The 13,789-nt window shown below is 49.6% G+C and overlaps 1 protein-coding gene across 1 annotated transcript in view; it reads right to left on the bottom strand.

The window, feature by feature from the left end:
- RHBDF1 (rhomboid 5 homolog 1) overlaps nt 1–13,789 on the bottom strand; it is a 189,960-nt gene that overhangs the window by 25,995 nt on the left and 150,176 nt on the right. The window contains exons 14-15 of the mRNA XM_073546636.1: nt 13,426–13,501; nt 6,143–6,243 (exon numbers count right to left, since the gene is read on the bottom strand). Coding sequence (XP_073402737.1) covers nt 6,143–6,243; nt 13,426–13,501 — 177 coding nt within the window. The remainder of the gene's footprint in view (nt 1–6,142; nt 6,244–13,425; nt 13,502–13,789) is intronic.

Raw genomic sequence — 13,789 nt, 5'->3', positions numbered from 1 at the left:
ACATCGATTGAGGCCAGGAATTCCCCTGGATCCATGGCTGCAATGACCGAGCGGAGAGATTCCATCCGGAATCGCCTGACCCTGATGAATCTGTTTAGGATCTTTAGATCCAGAACCGGCCTCACAGTCCCGTCTTTTTTGGGGACCGAAAAAAGATTGGAGTAAAACCCCTGCGACTCTTCGCCCTGCGGCACTGGGGCGATGACCCCCTTGTGCTGTAGCGACGTTACAGCCTGTAACAAACTCTCCGCCTGCGAATCTGTTTTGGAAAGTCGCGAACGGAAGAATCGCTGTGGTGGCCGTCCGACAAACTCTATCTTGTACCCGGACGATACAAGTTCTGCCACCCAAGTGTCGCGTGTCACTGCGACCCAAACGTGGCTGAACCTTAGTAGGCGTCCGCCCACTCTGTCGTCCGTAGGTACGAAGTGCCTCGAGTCATTTAGCTGGAGGTTTTTGGGGCTTGGCCCCCCTCGCTCTGGGTAAATGGCCTCGGCCTCTACCCAGCGGATTGGCCCTGTAAGAGACTTGTTTCTCCCTACTCTGGCCATCGTTTGCGGAGGAGTATGCCCTGGCCGAAGTCCCCCCCCAGGGGCTACGAAAGGGTCGAAAACGCCTTTGCGTTTGCCTGAATGCCGGGCAACTTCTCTGCTGCGGAAGGAAACTACTTTTCCCCCCTGTGGCTTCTGAGATAAGCCTATCCAGCTTCTCACCGAATAGTCGACTGCCCTGAAACGGCAATGAGGTTAAGGATTTTTTAGAGATAGAATCCGCTTTCCACAGCCTCAGCCATAATGCACGCCTAATGGCGATCGCATTCGCCGCCGCCACCGCCGAACACTCGGCCGCGTCCAGTGAGGCGCTGACAAGATAATCACTTGCTCCTGACATCTGATTTGCCACTTCTAAGACCTCCGCGGGCAGATCCCTGTCCTGGAGGGCCTTATACAAAGCGTCCCCCCACGAAACCATGGCCTTAGCCACCCAAGTCGCCGCAAAGGAGGGGGCCAGAGCCGACCCTGCTGCCTCATATACCGAGCGGGCAAGCCCGTCCATGAGGCGATCAGTTGGGTCCTTTATAGAGGAAACACTGGGTATTGACAATAGCGATCTTGATGCTAAACGTGATACCGGAGGGTCCACTACTGGCGACTCTACCCAAGCCTTATGGAGCTCAGGAGGAAACGGATACTTTGCCTGCAGCGCTTTTTGCATTGCAAAACGCTTATCCGGATGATCTCTATGTTTCTGGACTAGCTCCTCAAACTCCGGATGCGTGGCAAATCTTCTATGTGGTCGCCTGGATTTCTTAAAAGAGACCTTGTGACCTGAGACTGTGGGCACATCGTCCTCGATCTCTAATGTCTGGTTGACTGCCTCAATAAGACTGTCCACCGAATCCTGGAACCCCAGACTTTCTAGATTCCAGGCCTCTTCCTCCTCTCCTTCATCCTGATCGCTCCCAGCGCTCAGTGACGGGGAACGTGATGCCCTACTACCCGCCGCCGAAGCCCCGGAGGGTCCGGCCGACGGGGAACGAACTCTCTTGATATGAGCCTGCCTGGTACTGGAGCGACCTCTAATGGTTGGAGGGTCCTGAGACGAGGACGAGCTCTCTTCCGCCGGCAGACCCCCCTCCCTGTTCCTGCCCGGGCCCTGAAGGGATTCAATTGCCCTTGTAAGGGACAGCATAGACTGCGATAAGGACACCGCCCATTCCGGGGGGTCCTGACCCCTGGGTTCAGAAACAGTGGGGGGCTCCTGGGCGCGCTCCGACTGACAGGCTTCACAAAATTTACCCGCCTGTGCCTTTGGCAGCCTGACCCCACAGGACACGCAAACCGCGTAAAGGAAAGAATGAGCTTTCCCTTTGGCAGACATACTTGCACAGGCTGAAGGCAGAGTAGAAGGAGGAGGAGGGTAACCTCTTCCCTGACAAGCAGCGCGGTTCTCCAAACGGAGTTCACTCACCCACCGGCTCCTGTCTGCAGTACCCCTGCGTGGATGCGAGGTGTTAGGGCGGAAGTCTCTCCGGGATCTGTGCGCCCGCCGTTTCTCTGACCTCCTGCCCTATATCGCGCGTCTCCGCATCCCACCGCCGCGTCAGCGGGCGGGATTTCCGGCTACCACCGGAAGTCAGCCTACCACCGGAAGTCGGCGCGCGGCCTCGCGCGATCTCGCGGCCTCCTGCTGCAGCGGGGCCGCGGCCGCCGGCGGGCTTCCGGCCGCGCTCCGATACACGCGGCGTGCGGAGCCCGGGTGCAACGCCCTGGCTACCGCTACTCACCAGCGCCAACTTGCGGTGCGCTCCAGGAGCGGCTCCCCCATATATTAAAAGGTGAGCAGGACCATCCGCCGTGCAGGCGAGGGGGGGGGGGGGGGCTCTGTCGCACCTGTACCGGATCCCCCGCTCCTGGGCGCGCTCTCACCTGCGCCTCCGATTCAGCCCCCTGGACTCACAACCAAGGGGTGGACGGGACCTCCATACACTGCTGTTGTAGGAGAGGAACAACGTGGAGGCTGACCACTGGTTCTGCTCACGCGTGCTCGCCTGATGAAGTTGTGGGGAAACCGAGTCCTCTAATCAGGACGCGTTGCCCCTCTTTCGTTAAAAAATAGATGTCTGGAAAAAAGTCCCAGATGTGTCCCTCGGTGCGGGAGAGGACACGTGGAGGGTTACTCACACGTGGTCGCCCGTTGGTGATTTGGGGAGATCGGATCCTCTCTATAGGATCCGTCGCCCCTGTCTTATCTTCATAGAAAAGAAAAAAAAAAAAAAAAACCTAGTCTGGAACTCCAGACTGCGTGTGCCTCCATCAGACACTAAGCAAAAAACTGAGTTACGCCCGGCCTAGGGGCGAGGGTGTATGCGGCGGAGGAGGAGCTAACTCTTTTTTTGTACACTTAGTGTCGGCCTCCAGACGGCAGAAGCACACACCCACAGTCTCTGTGTCCCCCAATGAGACGAAGGAGAAATTCATGTTTGTTTCTTCTAGAGTGCAATATGCAAAATCTCTTTTAGAACACCTGGGTAATACTTCACAGTATTCTCTGAGGGCATGTGCTTCCACTCCTTCCTCCCAGATGCTGCCAATCACAGCTCAGCAGCGGATCTAGCAGTCTATCAGTCTCAGACACTATTGAGTTGTGATTGGCAGCATCTGGGAGGGTGGAAGAACACACCTCCAGAGAAAACTGTGAATAAAAGCTCAGTTGACCTATACAAAGAGATTTCACATACTGTGTGTCACGGCTCCACCCCTCAGTGTGTCTGGGTTACAGTTATTGCAAAATAAAGTCCATGGAGCCTCATTTAAGAGTCTCAAACACGGGACTAGCCAGATCTTCCTCCAGGGAAGGACCCAGCCAAGGGGTGGCTCCTTTCGGAGACCACCATTACCACCATATTAAGTGGCCCTTTAAGTCAATATCCAGCTCTTTACGAGTTTACAGATATGAGACGGGAAATACCAAGGCCAGGTATCCATCCACAGACAGCTGTTTCGGGGTGTTGCCCCTCATAAGTGTGGAGTAGGATTCTGGCTAGGTGGGAGCAATGCCTAGTAGACCAACATCACGAAACAATCACTGACCTCAAGGAGACAAGTCAAAGAAAGCCCTTTAAGTCAAGAGTAAAGAGCTGGATATTGACTTAAAGGGCCACTTAATATGGTGGTAATGGTGGTCTCCGAAAGGAGCCACCCCTTGGCTGGGTCCTTCCCTGGAGGAAGATCTGGCTAGTCCCGAGTTTGAGACTCTTAAATGAGGCTCCACGGACTTTATTTGCACGTATTTCCCAGGGAGCATTGCACCTAGGATTTCACTGATTGCGGCAGCCGGCAAAGGCGCTCAGTGTTTTCTTTGACTGGTCTCCCTGAGGTCAGTGATTGTTTCGTGATGTTGGGATACAGTTATTGACAGCTCAGCCATCCAATCTGGTACAGGGGCGTGCTGAAGCTGTGCTTTGACTGACCCAGTCACCCAGTCTGGTAGGCGGGCATGCTGAGCTGTCAGTGTGTTGATTAACAGCTCAACTTTCCAATCTGAGACTGGGAGGCGCTGGCTGTCTCCAAGTGTTCATTATCCTAGGTGATTGCCATGCTACTTAATTGATCTGTTTTTCCAAGATCTCTGCCAGACGAACATTCAGCTAAGTGTGGTTTAAAAAAAAAAACTTTGTAGAAAAAAATCCAGCTCACCACAGTAGAATCCAATAGCCGTGCACGTAAAAAAGTTTTTGTTAGCAGCAAACGAGCAGTATCAAAGAAGGAAAGGTATCCAGCAACAGATCCATCGGTGTGCAACACTCTGAACTATGATTAAGAACCAGTCGGTTAGAAACGCGTAAGGCCAAGAGTTTCCCTCGTTACGTGCCTTTTTTCTAAACTAATAGGCTTATACCATAATTTCAACCATGTTAGGCTAGTTTCACACTAGCGTTTTTTTGCGCTGCGCCTCGCGCGCATACCAAACACATGCAAAAACGTATCATGCGTTTCGCATGCGTTTGCTGTTTTTTTTTACGCATGCAATTTAACCAGTTTGTCACCATGTTAACTCCAAAAAACGCATGCAATTTTAAACGCATGCGTGCGCATGTCGTAGCGCACGCGTGCGTTCAAATAAACTGTAATGCTGCTTTTTTGCGCATTCCGTGCGCATGCGTTTTTTTGAGACGGGTCGGACGGACCAAAAATGCAACAGGTTGCGTCCGGCACGCCTAGGCGCACACTACAAAAAAAAAAGCATGCGCACTAAAACGCATACAAACACGTGCATGCGCTAGACCATGCGCACCCATGTTAAAGATAGGGGAGCAATGGGCATGTGCACGATAGCGCACGAGGTGCAGCGCTAAAAAAAGCAAGTGTGAAACCAGCCTTATGCATTAAAGATTTTTATTTTTAAATAATTATTCACTGATTGATCTGTTGCTGGATACCTTTCCTTCTAAGTCTGGTTTGTTTCCTCTGTGCCTTGAGTTCTTTCGTTGATTGCCCATGGACCTTGTTCTGACCATCTGTCTAACTCCTTCAGCTCTGATCTACTATCCTCCTGGTATTCTGATCTCGGAACGTTACCTTACTATGCTTTTGTCTCTTCCTTCTGTTTATGACATACTCTCCTGGCTTCTGACCTTCACACATAAAAGGAAAATGGGAGCAACAGCAATCGTAATCGTAATCGATGTAATCAGACCAAATGGTATCTGCAGCTTCCAGCCCCACTGACTATAGCATGTGAATATTAGGACAGTCAAAAAACTGTCGAAGGCTAAGGGCCGAAATGCGCGTTGGGGAAGGCGGCTATCCAGATTGACCAGGTGCAGTGGAGCATGTAAGTTATATTTCTTACTTAACATAATTTTTTGATTAGCTTGCGCTGTAGTTTTGTACCTTTTCTGGTCTATGGTACAAATAACGCTGATATTGACATCTATTGTGCCATTGGGTATTATTGCCTCTGATCTATGCGGCACATCTATGCAGTGATATATGTGTTCACTGGTTTTGCACAAACACTACACTTTTATATTTATTTATACTGCACTGTAGGTTTTTGTTAGTATTGAACTATGTTGCATATTCACGATGAATTGATATATAATTTATACTAATTTATATGCACTTAGTAAATGAATATATACTTTTCAGCACTTTTTACACTGCATTTTTATTATAATTTTTTAAATTTTACACAATCGCTTGCATTTATGTGCCCTTATGAAATGGATAATACCGCCCCCTAGTATATGCATAATTTTATACTATAAATTTTGTTTACACGGATGCTTTGCTACTTTTATGATATATATATATATTTTTCATTGTGTAATAATTAATAAATACATTTTTAGATTCAGGACTTATGGTCAATTGTTTCTTTTTGATGTGCTCTGGCTTCTGACCTTGACTATTCTGATGACTCAAGGTTTGGCCGTGAGAAGTGACTAGCATCACACTGTGCTCCGGAAGAAACAAATGTGAATATCTCTGCAATGGAATGACACAGCGTTAAACAAGAAAAATAGGAGGAGAATCAGGGGAGCTCAGGGATTTTACATGGTCCTCTTTAATAACGTACAATACATAATGTTTTTTTCATACTATGGTTGAAAAAGTCAATATATAATATTACATACCCAGCATGTAAGAACAGAGAAAGCCATAGCCTATAAAACTGATCTGGAACTTCTGGGTTCAGGAATGGTAGCAGACCACAAACATCATCCATGCAGTGAACCTAAAAATAATATGGACATTTCAAATTAACCAATAAATCAGATTATTCTGGAACTGCAGTGGAAAACATCACATTAGTAAATAGTGCAATCAGATATTTCTATATGGAATGAAATGTATGGATGCATCTTATTCACAATGGCTTAAATCCATTTATTTTGCTTTTTATGAAAGCTGAGACTTCACATTAAGACTAGACAAAAATAATAGTATACTAGTGATTTGCACTTAGTCTACATTGTTGTCACCAATGTTGATCCAGAAAAACTGCTGACAACGTTAGGAGACCTGTGAAAATGGTCAAGAACATCTTTGTGTAGGTTTTTGGTAGCACCGTGTGTAAAAAAGAGAAACTTTATTTCAGTTTTGTGGCACAACTTTTCAAGTGCTTATTTTTGGTTGTTCCATTAAAGTTAAAGTGTCCTTGGCACATTGCCATAAATTCTTCACAACACTTCTCTGATTGAATGATTTCTGTAGGGATACTATGGGGTCAATTTATCATTTGCGTGATTTTTTAAGTTACTTTTCTTGTGTGTTGTGGTATTCATTGCCTCTTTTATTGCCAAATTTTTCAAAATGGAGGATGCAGGTTTAAGAATTTTGGCAAAATCAAAAATGTTTATTTCTGTCTTTTTACCATTTTAGGGTAAAGCGTCCCATGATCTGTTAAAATGTTGTTCACAACTCTAACATTTGAACAAACATTTCTAGCATGGAAAAAAAAAAAAAAATCACTCCAGCTACAAATAATGAATCGGTTATAAACATTTACATTACAACAATCAAGGCCACAGTGCCAAAAAAAGAAAGCAAATAGAAAATAGCCTTTAAAAAAAAAAAACACAATTTAGAAAAATTTCGTGCAAAGCAAACCATAGACTTACAACAAAAAATAGGCAAAAAAATAGGTGCGCAAATGCAATACTTAATTGGGAATTTTAATCCATTACTCAGAATAGTGGGGAAAATTTGAGGAATATTTATTGCAGAGAGTCAAGGGTACTTCAGCAATAGGGTGAGCCCAAAAAGCACTTCTGGCAACAGTATGCAAAAGATTAAAACGTCACATTCTCATTTATGCTACTACTAGAACTTTAATAAACAAATGCTTAACCCCTCATCAAAATTGAGGAGGAATTTCAACAATATAACGTGCAGGTAATGGTGATCATGTGCACACAGATCACTGGCTTGGTAGTCAAGCTAGTGAGCTGTCAGTCAGGCAAAAGAAAATAGGTATTAGACCTACCGGTAATGATGTTTCCAGGAGTCCATCCTGACAGCACCATGGAGGACGTCCTCCTCCTCCTTACAGGGACAGGAAACACACGAGAGGTTAAAGGTCACGTCCCACCCCCTCTTCCTCAGTGATTTGACAAGTACCGCAAGGTGAATGATGCTAATAACAGTTTAATGAAATAATCATATTACAGCATATGACATAACATAATACAACATAGTATAACATAACAGGGAGGGAACTACCCGTGCTGTCAGGATGGACTCCTGGAAACATCATTACCGGTAGGTCTAATACCTATTTTCCAGGACGTCCACCTGACAGCACCATGGAGAGTACCAAAGCACCTCCTCAGGGTGGGATTACCGCCTGGAGAACTTTTCTCCCGAAAGCGGTCTGCTGACCAGCCAGCACGTCAAGCTTATAGTGCTTGCAGAATGTATTTAGATTGGCCCAGGTTGCTGCTCTACAGATTTGGTCAACCGAGGCCCCCGCCCGTTCCGCCCATGAGGCTGATACCGCCCTTGTAGAGTGGGCTTTTATGGACCCTGGCGGGCTAACGCCTTCGGCTTGGTAGGCGTCAGAGATTACCGAGGTAATCCAGCGCGCGATAGACGCCTTAGAGGCTTTCTTCCCCTTATTTTTACCCCCAAAGAGGATGAACAAGTTTGGGTCGATGCGCCAGCTATTGGTGGCTTCTAGATAGTCTAGCACCGCGCGCCTCACGTCCAGCGAGTGAAGGCGCTGTTCTTTTTTATTACGGGGATTGTCGCAGAACGATGGTAACACTACCTCCTGGTTTAGATTCTTTGAGGAGACTACCTTCGGGGTAAATGCCGGGTCTAACCTTAGGATTATACTATCCTCTCTTATCTGTAAATATGGGTCCTTAGTGGACAGGGCCTGGATCTCCCCTATTCTTTTGGCCGTGGTAATGGCTACTAGGAAGGCCGTTTTACGGGTAAGGGCAGAGATGGTTATTTTCTCGTCTAGAGCATAGGGGTCTGTACAGAGAAACCGGAGAACCAGGCCCAGGTCCCAAGGCGGGGTGAGCTGCCTAATCGTGGGGCGCAGGCGCTGCGTGGCTTTTATAAATCTTATTACCCAGGGATGTGAAGCTAGCTGGTAGTCGAAGAAGGCGCTTAAGGCTGAAATCTGGACCTTTAGAGTACTAGGTTTAAGGCCTTTATTAAAACCTGCCTGCAAAAAACTTAGTATGCTAGGGAGGTCAGGGCTGCCTGCCACGAGATCGGACCTGCCGCCTTCCAGACAGAATCTTTTCCATATCCTTCTATAGATTGCGGATGTCACTGGTTTCCTACTGGCCAGTAGGGTGGATATGACCTGGTCCGACAGTCCTTTTGACTTCAGGATGTCCCTCTCAGGATCCAAGCCGATAGATGAAGTCTTGCTGGGTTTGGATGGTAGATCGGGCCCTGGTGGATGATGTCCTTCCACAGGGGTAGCTCGACTGGATTTCCGACTGCCATGGCTCCTAGAAGGGGAAACCAGCTTCTCTTTGGCCAGTATGGAGCGATCAGCATCACTCGCGCGTGGTCCTCGCGTATCTTCCTGAGCACTGCCGGTATGAGGGCCAGTGGCGGGAATGCGTAGGAGAGGGATTCTCCCCAGGTCTGACTCAGGGCATCCACACCCTCTGGGTGGTCCGTCGGATTCAGGGAATAGAACCTGGGGACTTTTGAATTCTTTCGGCTTGCGAAGAGATCTATGCTGGGGGTCCCCCAACGCTGACAGAGATGGTTGAAGATCTCTTCGTTCAGTTCCCATTCCGTCGAGCGGATCCGTTGTCTGCTCAAGTAGTCTGCTACTTCGTTTTGGGAACCCTCTAGGTGTACCGCGGTCACTGATTGGACTGTTCTTTCTGCCCAAGCGAATATTTTTTCCGCTAGGTCCTGTAGTGGTTGATGTCTGGGCCCTCCCTGGTGCTTCAGGAATGCCACTGTCGTCATATTGTCGGATAGAATACGGACGTGACGATTCACTAGTATCGACCGGTTCCGCCGTAGCGCTTCCCAGACCGCGTAGAGTTCTCTGAAATTGGAGGATCTGGTCTTGATGTCTACTGGCCATTTCCCCTGGAAGATTCTCCCTTCTATGTGGGCTCCCCAGCCCCACACACTGGCGTCCGTGGTGACTACCACGTATGGAGAGGCTGTCCAAAGTACGCCCACCTGAAGGTTTCTGGACCGTGTCCACCACCGAAGGGACTCTCTTACTTGTTCTGGCAGCCTTAGGGGTCTGTCTAGCGAGGCCTGACTTCTGTCCCACCTCGCAAGGATCTCTTTCTGCAGTGGTCTTGAGTGGAATTGTGCCCATCGGACGCACTGGATGCAGGCCGTCATGAGGCCCAGGACCTCCATCGCCTCTCTTATGGAGCACTGACGTCTCAGCAGGTTTCTGGTTCTGGTCTGAATAATCTTCTGCTTCTGTTCGGGTAGCCAGGATATTCTGTCGGTTGAGTCTAGGAGGACCCCGAGAAATATTTTCCTGGTTTCTGGCCTGATGTTCGACTTCTCCCAATTGATCACCCATCCAAGGAACTCCATTACCGTAGTCGCTCGGTTTCTGTCGCGAACAAGCGCTTCCCTGGATCTTGCCACCAGTAAGAAGTCGTCTAGATAGGGTATGATCACAATACCCTGATCTCTCAGGTAGGCCACTACTTCTCCCACCAGCTTTGTAAAGATTCTGGGAGCGGAGGCCAACCCGAATGGAAGACACTGAAACTGGAAGTGGCAGGTCCGGGCTGGTAAACTGACCGCAAACCTTAGCAGCCTCTGGGATGAAGGATGGATAGGGACCTGGTAGTAGGCCTTCTTTAGGTCTAGGGTGCACATGACGGCGTCCCGATCTATCAGCAGGGTTGCGGATCGGACCGATTCCATCCGGAATCTCTTGTACCTGACCCAGGCATTCAGTGGTTTCAGGTTTATGATGGTACGGGCCTCGCCGGACGGCTTTGTGATCGAGAACAGGGACGAATAGTGCCCTTTCCCTCTTTCTGACGGGGGAACTGGTACTATGACCTTTGATTTTACCATGTCCTGAAGATCCGTCCACATTGCGGAGTCTTCCAGGACGACGGTGGGGGTAATATATCTTTCGGGGGGAGGCGAATAAAGTTCTATGTTGTAGCCTTTCGCGATGGTCTTGAGAACCCACTGATTGTGGGTAACTCGGGACCAGTTTGTTGCGAAGTGGCGAAGTCTCCCCCCAATGCCTATGGCGTCATTGCCTCCCTGATCTAGAGGTTGATGAGAATGGGGGACCTCTGTCCCTTCCGGTCTGGCTGAAGGAGCCTTTATAGGAGCCTCTTCTGGACCTTGCCCGACCCTTGAACTCGGTCTGCCTCCTAGGAAAGGGGCCTCTCCGAAAGGGCTGGGGCCGCCTGGGTTTTTCCTCCGGGAATCCCTTCTTTTTATCGGACACCGACTCTAGAATGTTATCTAGGGCTGGCCCGAATACCCTCAGGCCCGAGAAGGGGATGGCGCATAACCTAGTTTTTGAAGCGTTGTCCCCTGACCAGGATTTGAGCCAGACTGCTCTTCGGGCCGCGTTGGAGAGGGAGCTGTTTCTGGCTGCAAATCTTACCGATTCGGCCGATGTATCGGATAGGAACGCCGTAGCCGATTTCATGAGCGGAAGGGATGCTAGGATGTCTGATCTAGGGGTCTTGTTGGTTAGATGCTCTTCCAACTGCCCCATCCACAAAAACATAGATCTGGCCACCGAGGTGGCTGCTATGTTGGCCCTAATAAGAGCCGCCGACGTCTCCCACGCTCTTTTAAGTAAGACATCTGCTTTCCTATCCATCGGGTCTCGAAGACCTGATGAGTCCTCGAATGGGATAGCCGTCTTTTTGGTAACTTTAGCGACTGGGACGTCTATTTTAGGAATTTCCTCCCATGCCCGGGTTTCCTCAGGATCAAAAGGCAGTCTGCTTCTAAAGTCTCGGGAGAGTGTCAGTCGACGCTCTGCCTCCTTCCACTCCTCCTGGACCATCGTTTTGATGTGTTCACTTACAGGGAACACTACCAGTCTCCGGGCCACCAGTCCTCCGAACATTAAGTCCTGTCTGGACTGTGGTTTAGGGACCTCCTCTATCTGCATAGTATCTCTGACTGCTTGGACCAACCCGTCTGTGTCCTCCAGTCTGAATAGGTATTTCCTGCTCTGATCCTGTCTATCCCCCCGGATCTCGCCTTCTTCTCCCTGATCCGAATCCCGGAATTCGGACTCCTCACTAGGGCTTTCTTCCGACTCTGGGTCCGCTTCCCACCTTGGACGTTTGCGACTCGGCCCTGGGCTGGGAGACTGACGCCGTGCGAGGCTGGATGTAGAGGCCCGAACTTCCTCCCTTATCAGCGATCTCATTTCGGCTAGGAGGGATGGCTGTTCCTCGCCTACGACCCTTGAGGTACAGGGTCCGCATAGGGTCTTGTTATATGCGTCTGGCAGCTTTACCCTGCATACTGGGCACTTGACCGATTTGGAGGTGGCCTTTGCCGGGTCCTTCGTCCCCGAGGGGGATTCTGTCGGGGCTCCCCTCTCCTAATAATACAGAAGGGGCACCTATTCAGATCTGGGTTGGGGTAATGGGCGGGGGAGGGTGGTCTGCGCTATGCGCACTTACCCCTCCACCTGCTGGAGCGACCCCTTCCATCCTGGCGCAGTCACCGAAGCTTTCTCCCTGGTTCTCCAGAAGCGCGCTCTGCCTTAGGAGCACGCGATGTGGACCCCCCAGGCGAGCGGTCTGTGGTTCAGTGGCGAGTCTCGATAGCGAGCGCTGTCTGGCCTTCAGGGGCGAGCGCTCAGTGGCTGTCAGAAGCGCGCGCCAGGATTCAGGGGGCGGCGTCTGACGTCACCGGATGTGACGCGCGGCCTCTCGCGCTAGGCCGCCTCCCCCACTTCCTGTTCTGCGCGCGACTATGGCGGCCTCCTCTGTCCTGCGCCGTGGGGAGCCGACCCCCATCTGTCAGCGTCAGACTGCCGCTTCGGCCTCTTTGCCTGCAGTGGCGGACTGCGGGGGCCTCGTTCCTGCCTCCCAGTGCCGCTGCGCCGGTCGCCCGTCGGTGCCCGCCTCGCCTGCAGCCTGCGGGGAGCCGACCATCACCTGCCATGCGGTGAGTCCTTGGAGCCGAGAGCCTCCCATAGGGAGGAACGGTTCCCTCCAGGAGCGTCGTCCTGCTCCTGGCCTTTGGGGCAGAGGGACTCCCCCCTGGAGAGTTTCGGCCCCGGGACCTCTTGACAGGGGAAGGCTTGGACTGGCCGTACGATCCCCTGAGCCCCTCCAGTAGCTTCTCGTGTGTCCCTCCGTGCAGGGACAGGAAAAACACTGAGGAAGAGGGGGTGGGACGTGACCTTTAACCTCTCGTGTGTTTCCTGTCCCTGTAAGGAGGAGGAGGACGTCCTCCATGGTGCTGTCAGGTGGACGTCCTGGAAAGTGGCACTAAGTGAGGAATAATTCTGGGGCAGGGTGGCAGAGGCTCAGGAGGTGCTCCAATCACGCTCACAGCACTTCAGCCTCATTTGCATTTGAAATAAAACAGCAATTTTTCAGTAAGGAAACAACTGATTGGAAGTGGAAGAACAGATCCCCTTATGCTTTGTAGGAAACACATGCCCAGGTAAGCAGTTTGGGGGTATTGCGCTGACAGATTCCCTTTAAAAACAAAGGAAATTAATAACTGAGTATTTTGCTAAGATGCATAAACACAAAAGGGCTCACAGAACATATTTGTACTGTACAGCCGCTTTGTTTTTGTACATGCTCATAGACTGTTAAACTGACAATAATGTGTCAATATAAATAAAAGTTAAATGATTAATGAAGCAGCATTGTACATTCGGGAAGTCACACGAGAACACATGTATACATTTAATAGGTCAGTAAAAACCTACTTAAAAATAAAATCTCACCTGTGAACACAAAGTTGCTTCTTCATGGAAATATCCTTTCATGAAGTCACAGTATTCCCTCGAAGTTATCTTACAGCTGGAGAAACAGGAAAGGAAACAAATTATTGATGTTGAATTACAGAGTGTTTTATAGGTCTCGTTATTAGTGTAATTTTTTTACCAAAATCATGACTGGGCTAAAATTCTAACATGTCTGACATATATATATATATATATACACATATACATACACTCACTGGCCACTTTATTAGGTACACCTGTCCAACTGTGTGTTAAGACTTAATTTCTAATCAGCCAATCACATGGCGGCAACTCAGTGCATTTAGGCATGTAGACATGGTCAAGACAATCTCCTGCAGTTCAA

This window comes from Dendrobates tinctorius, unplaced genomic scaffold (genome assembly GCF_039654945.1).
Source record: "Dendrobates tinctorius isolate UK_male_01 unplaced genomic scaffold, ASM3965494v1 ptg000150l, whole genome shotgun sequence".
Classification (NCBI taxonomy): domain Eukaryota; kingdom Metazoa; phylum Chordata; class Amphibia; order Anura; family Dendrobatidae; genus Dendrobates; species Dendrobates tinctorius.
This window is presented reverse-complemented; position numbering and strand designations above follow the sequence as displayed.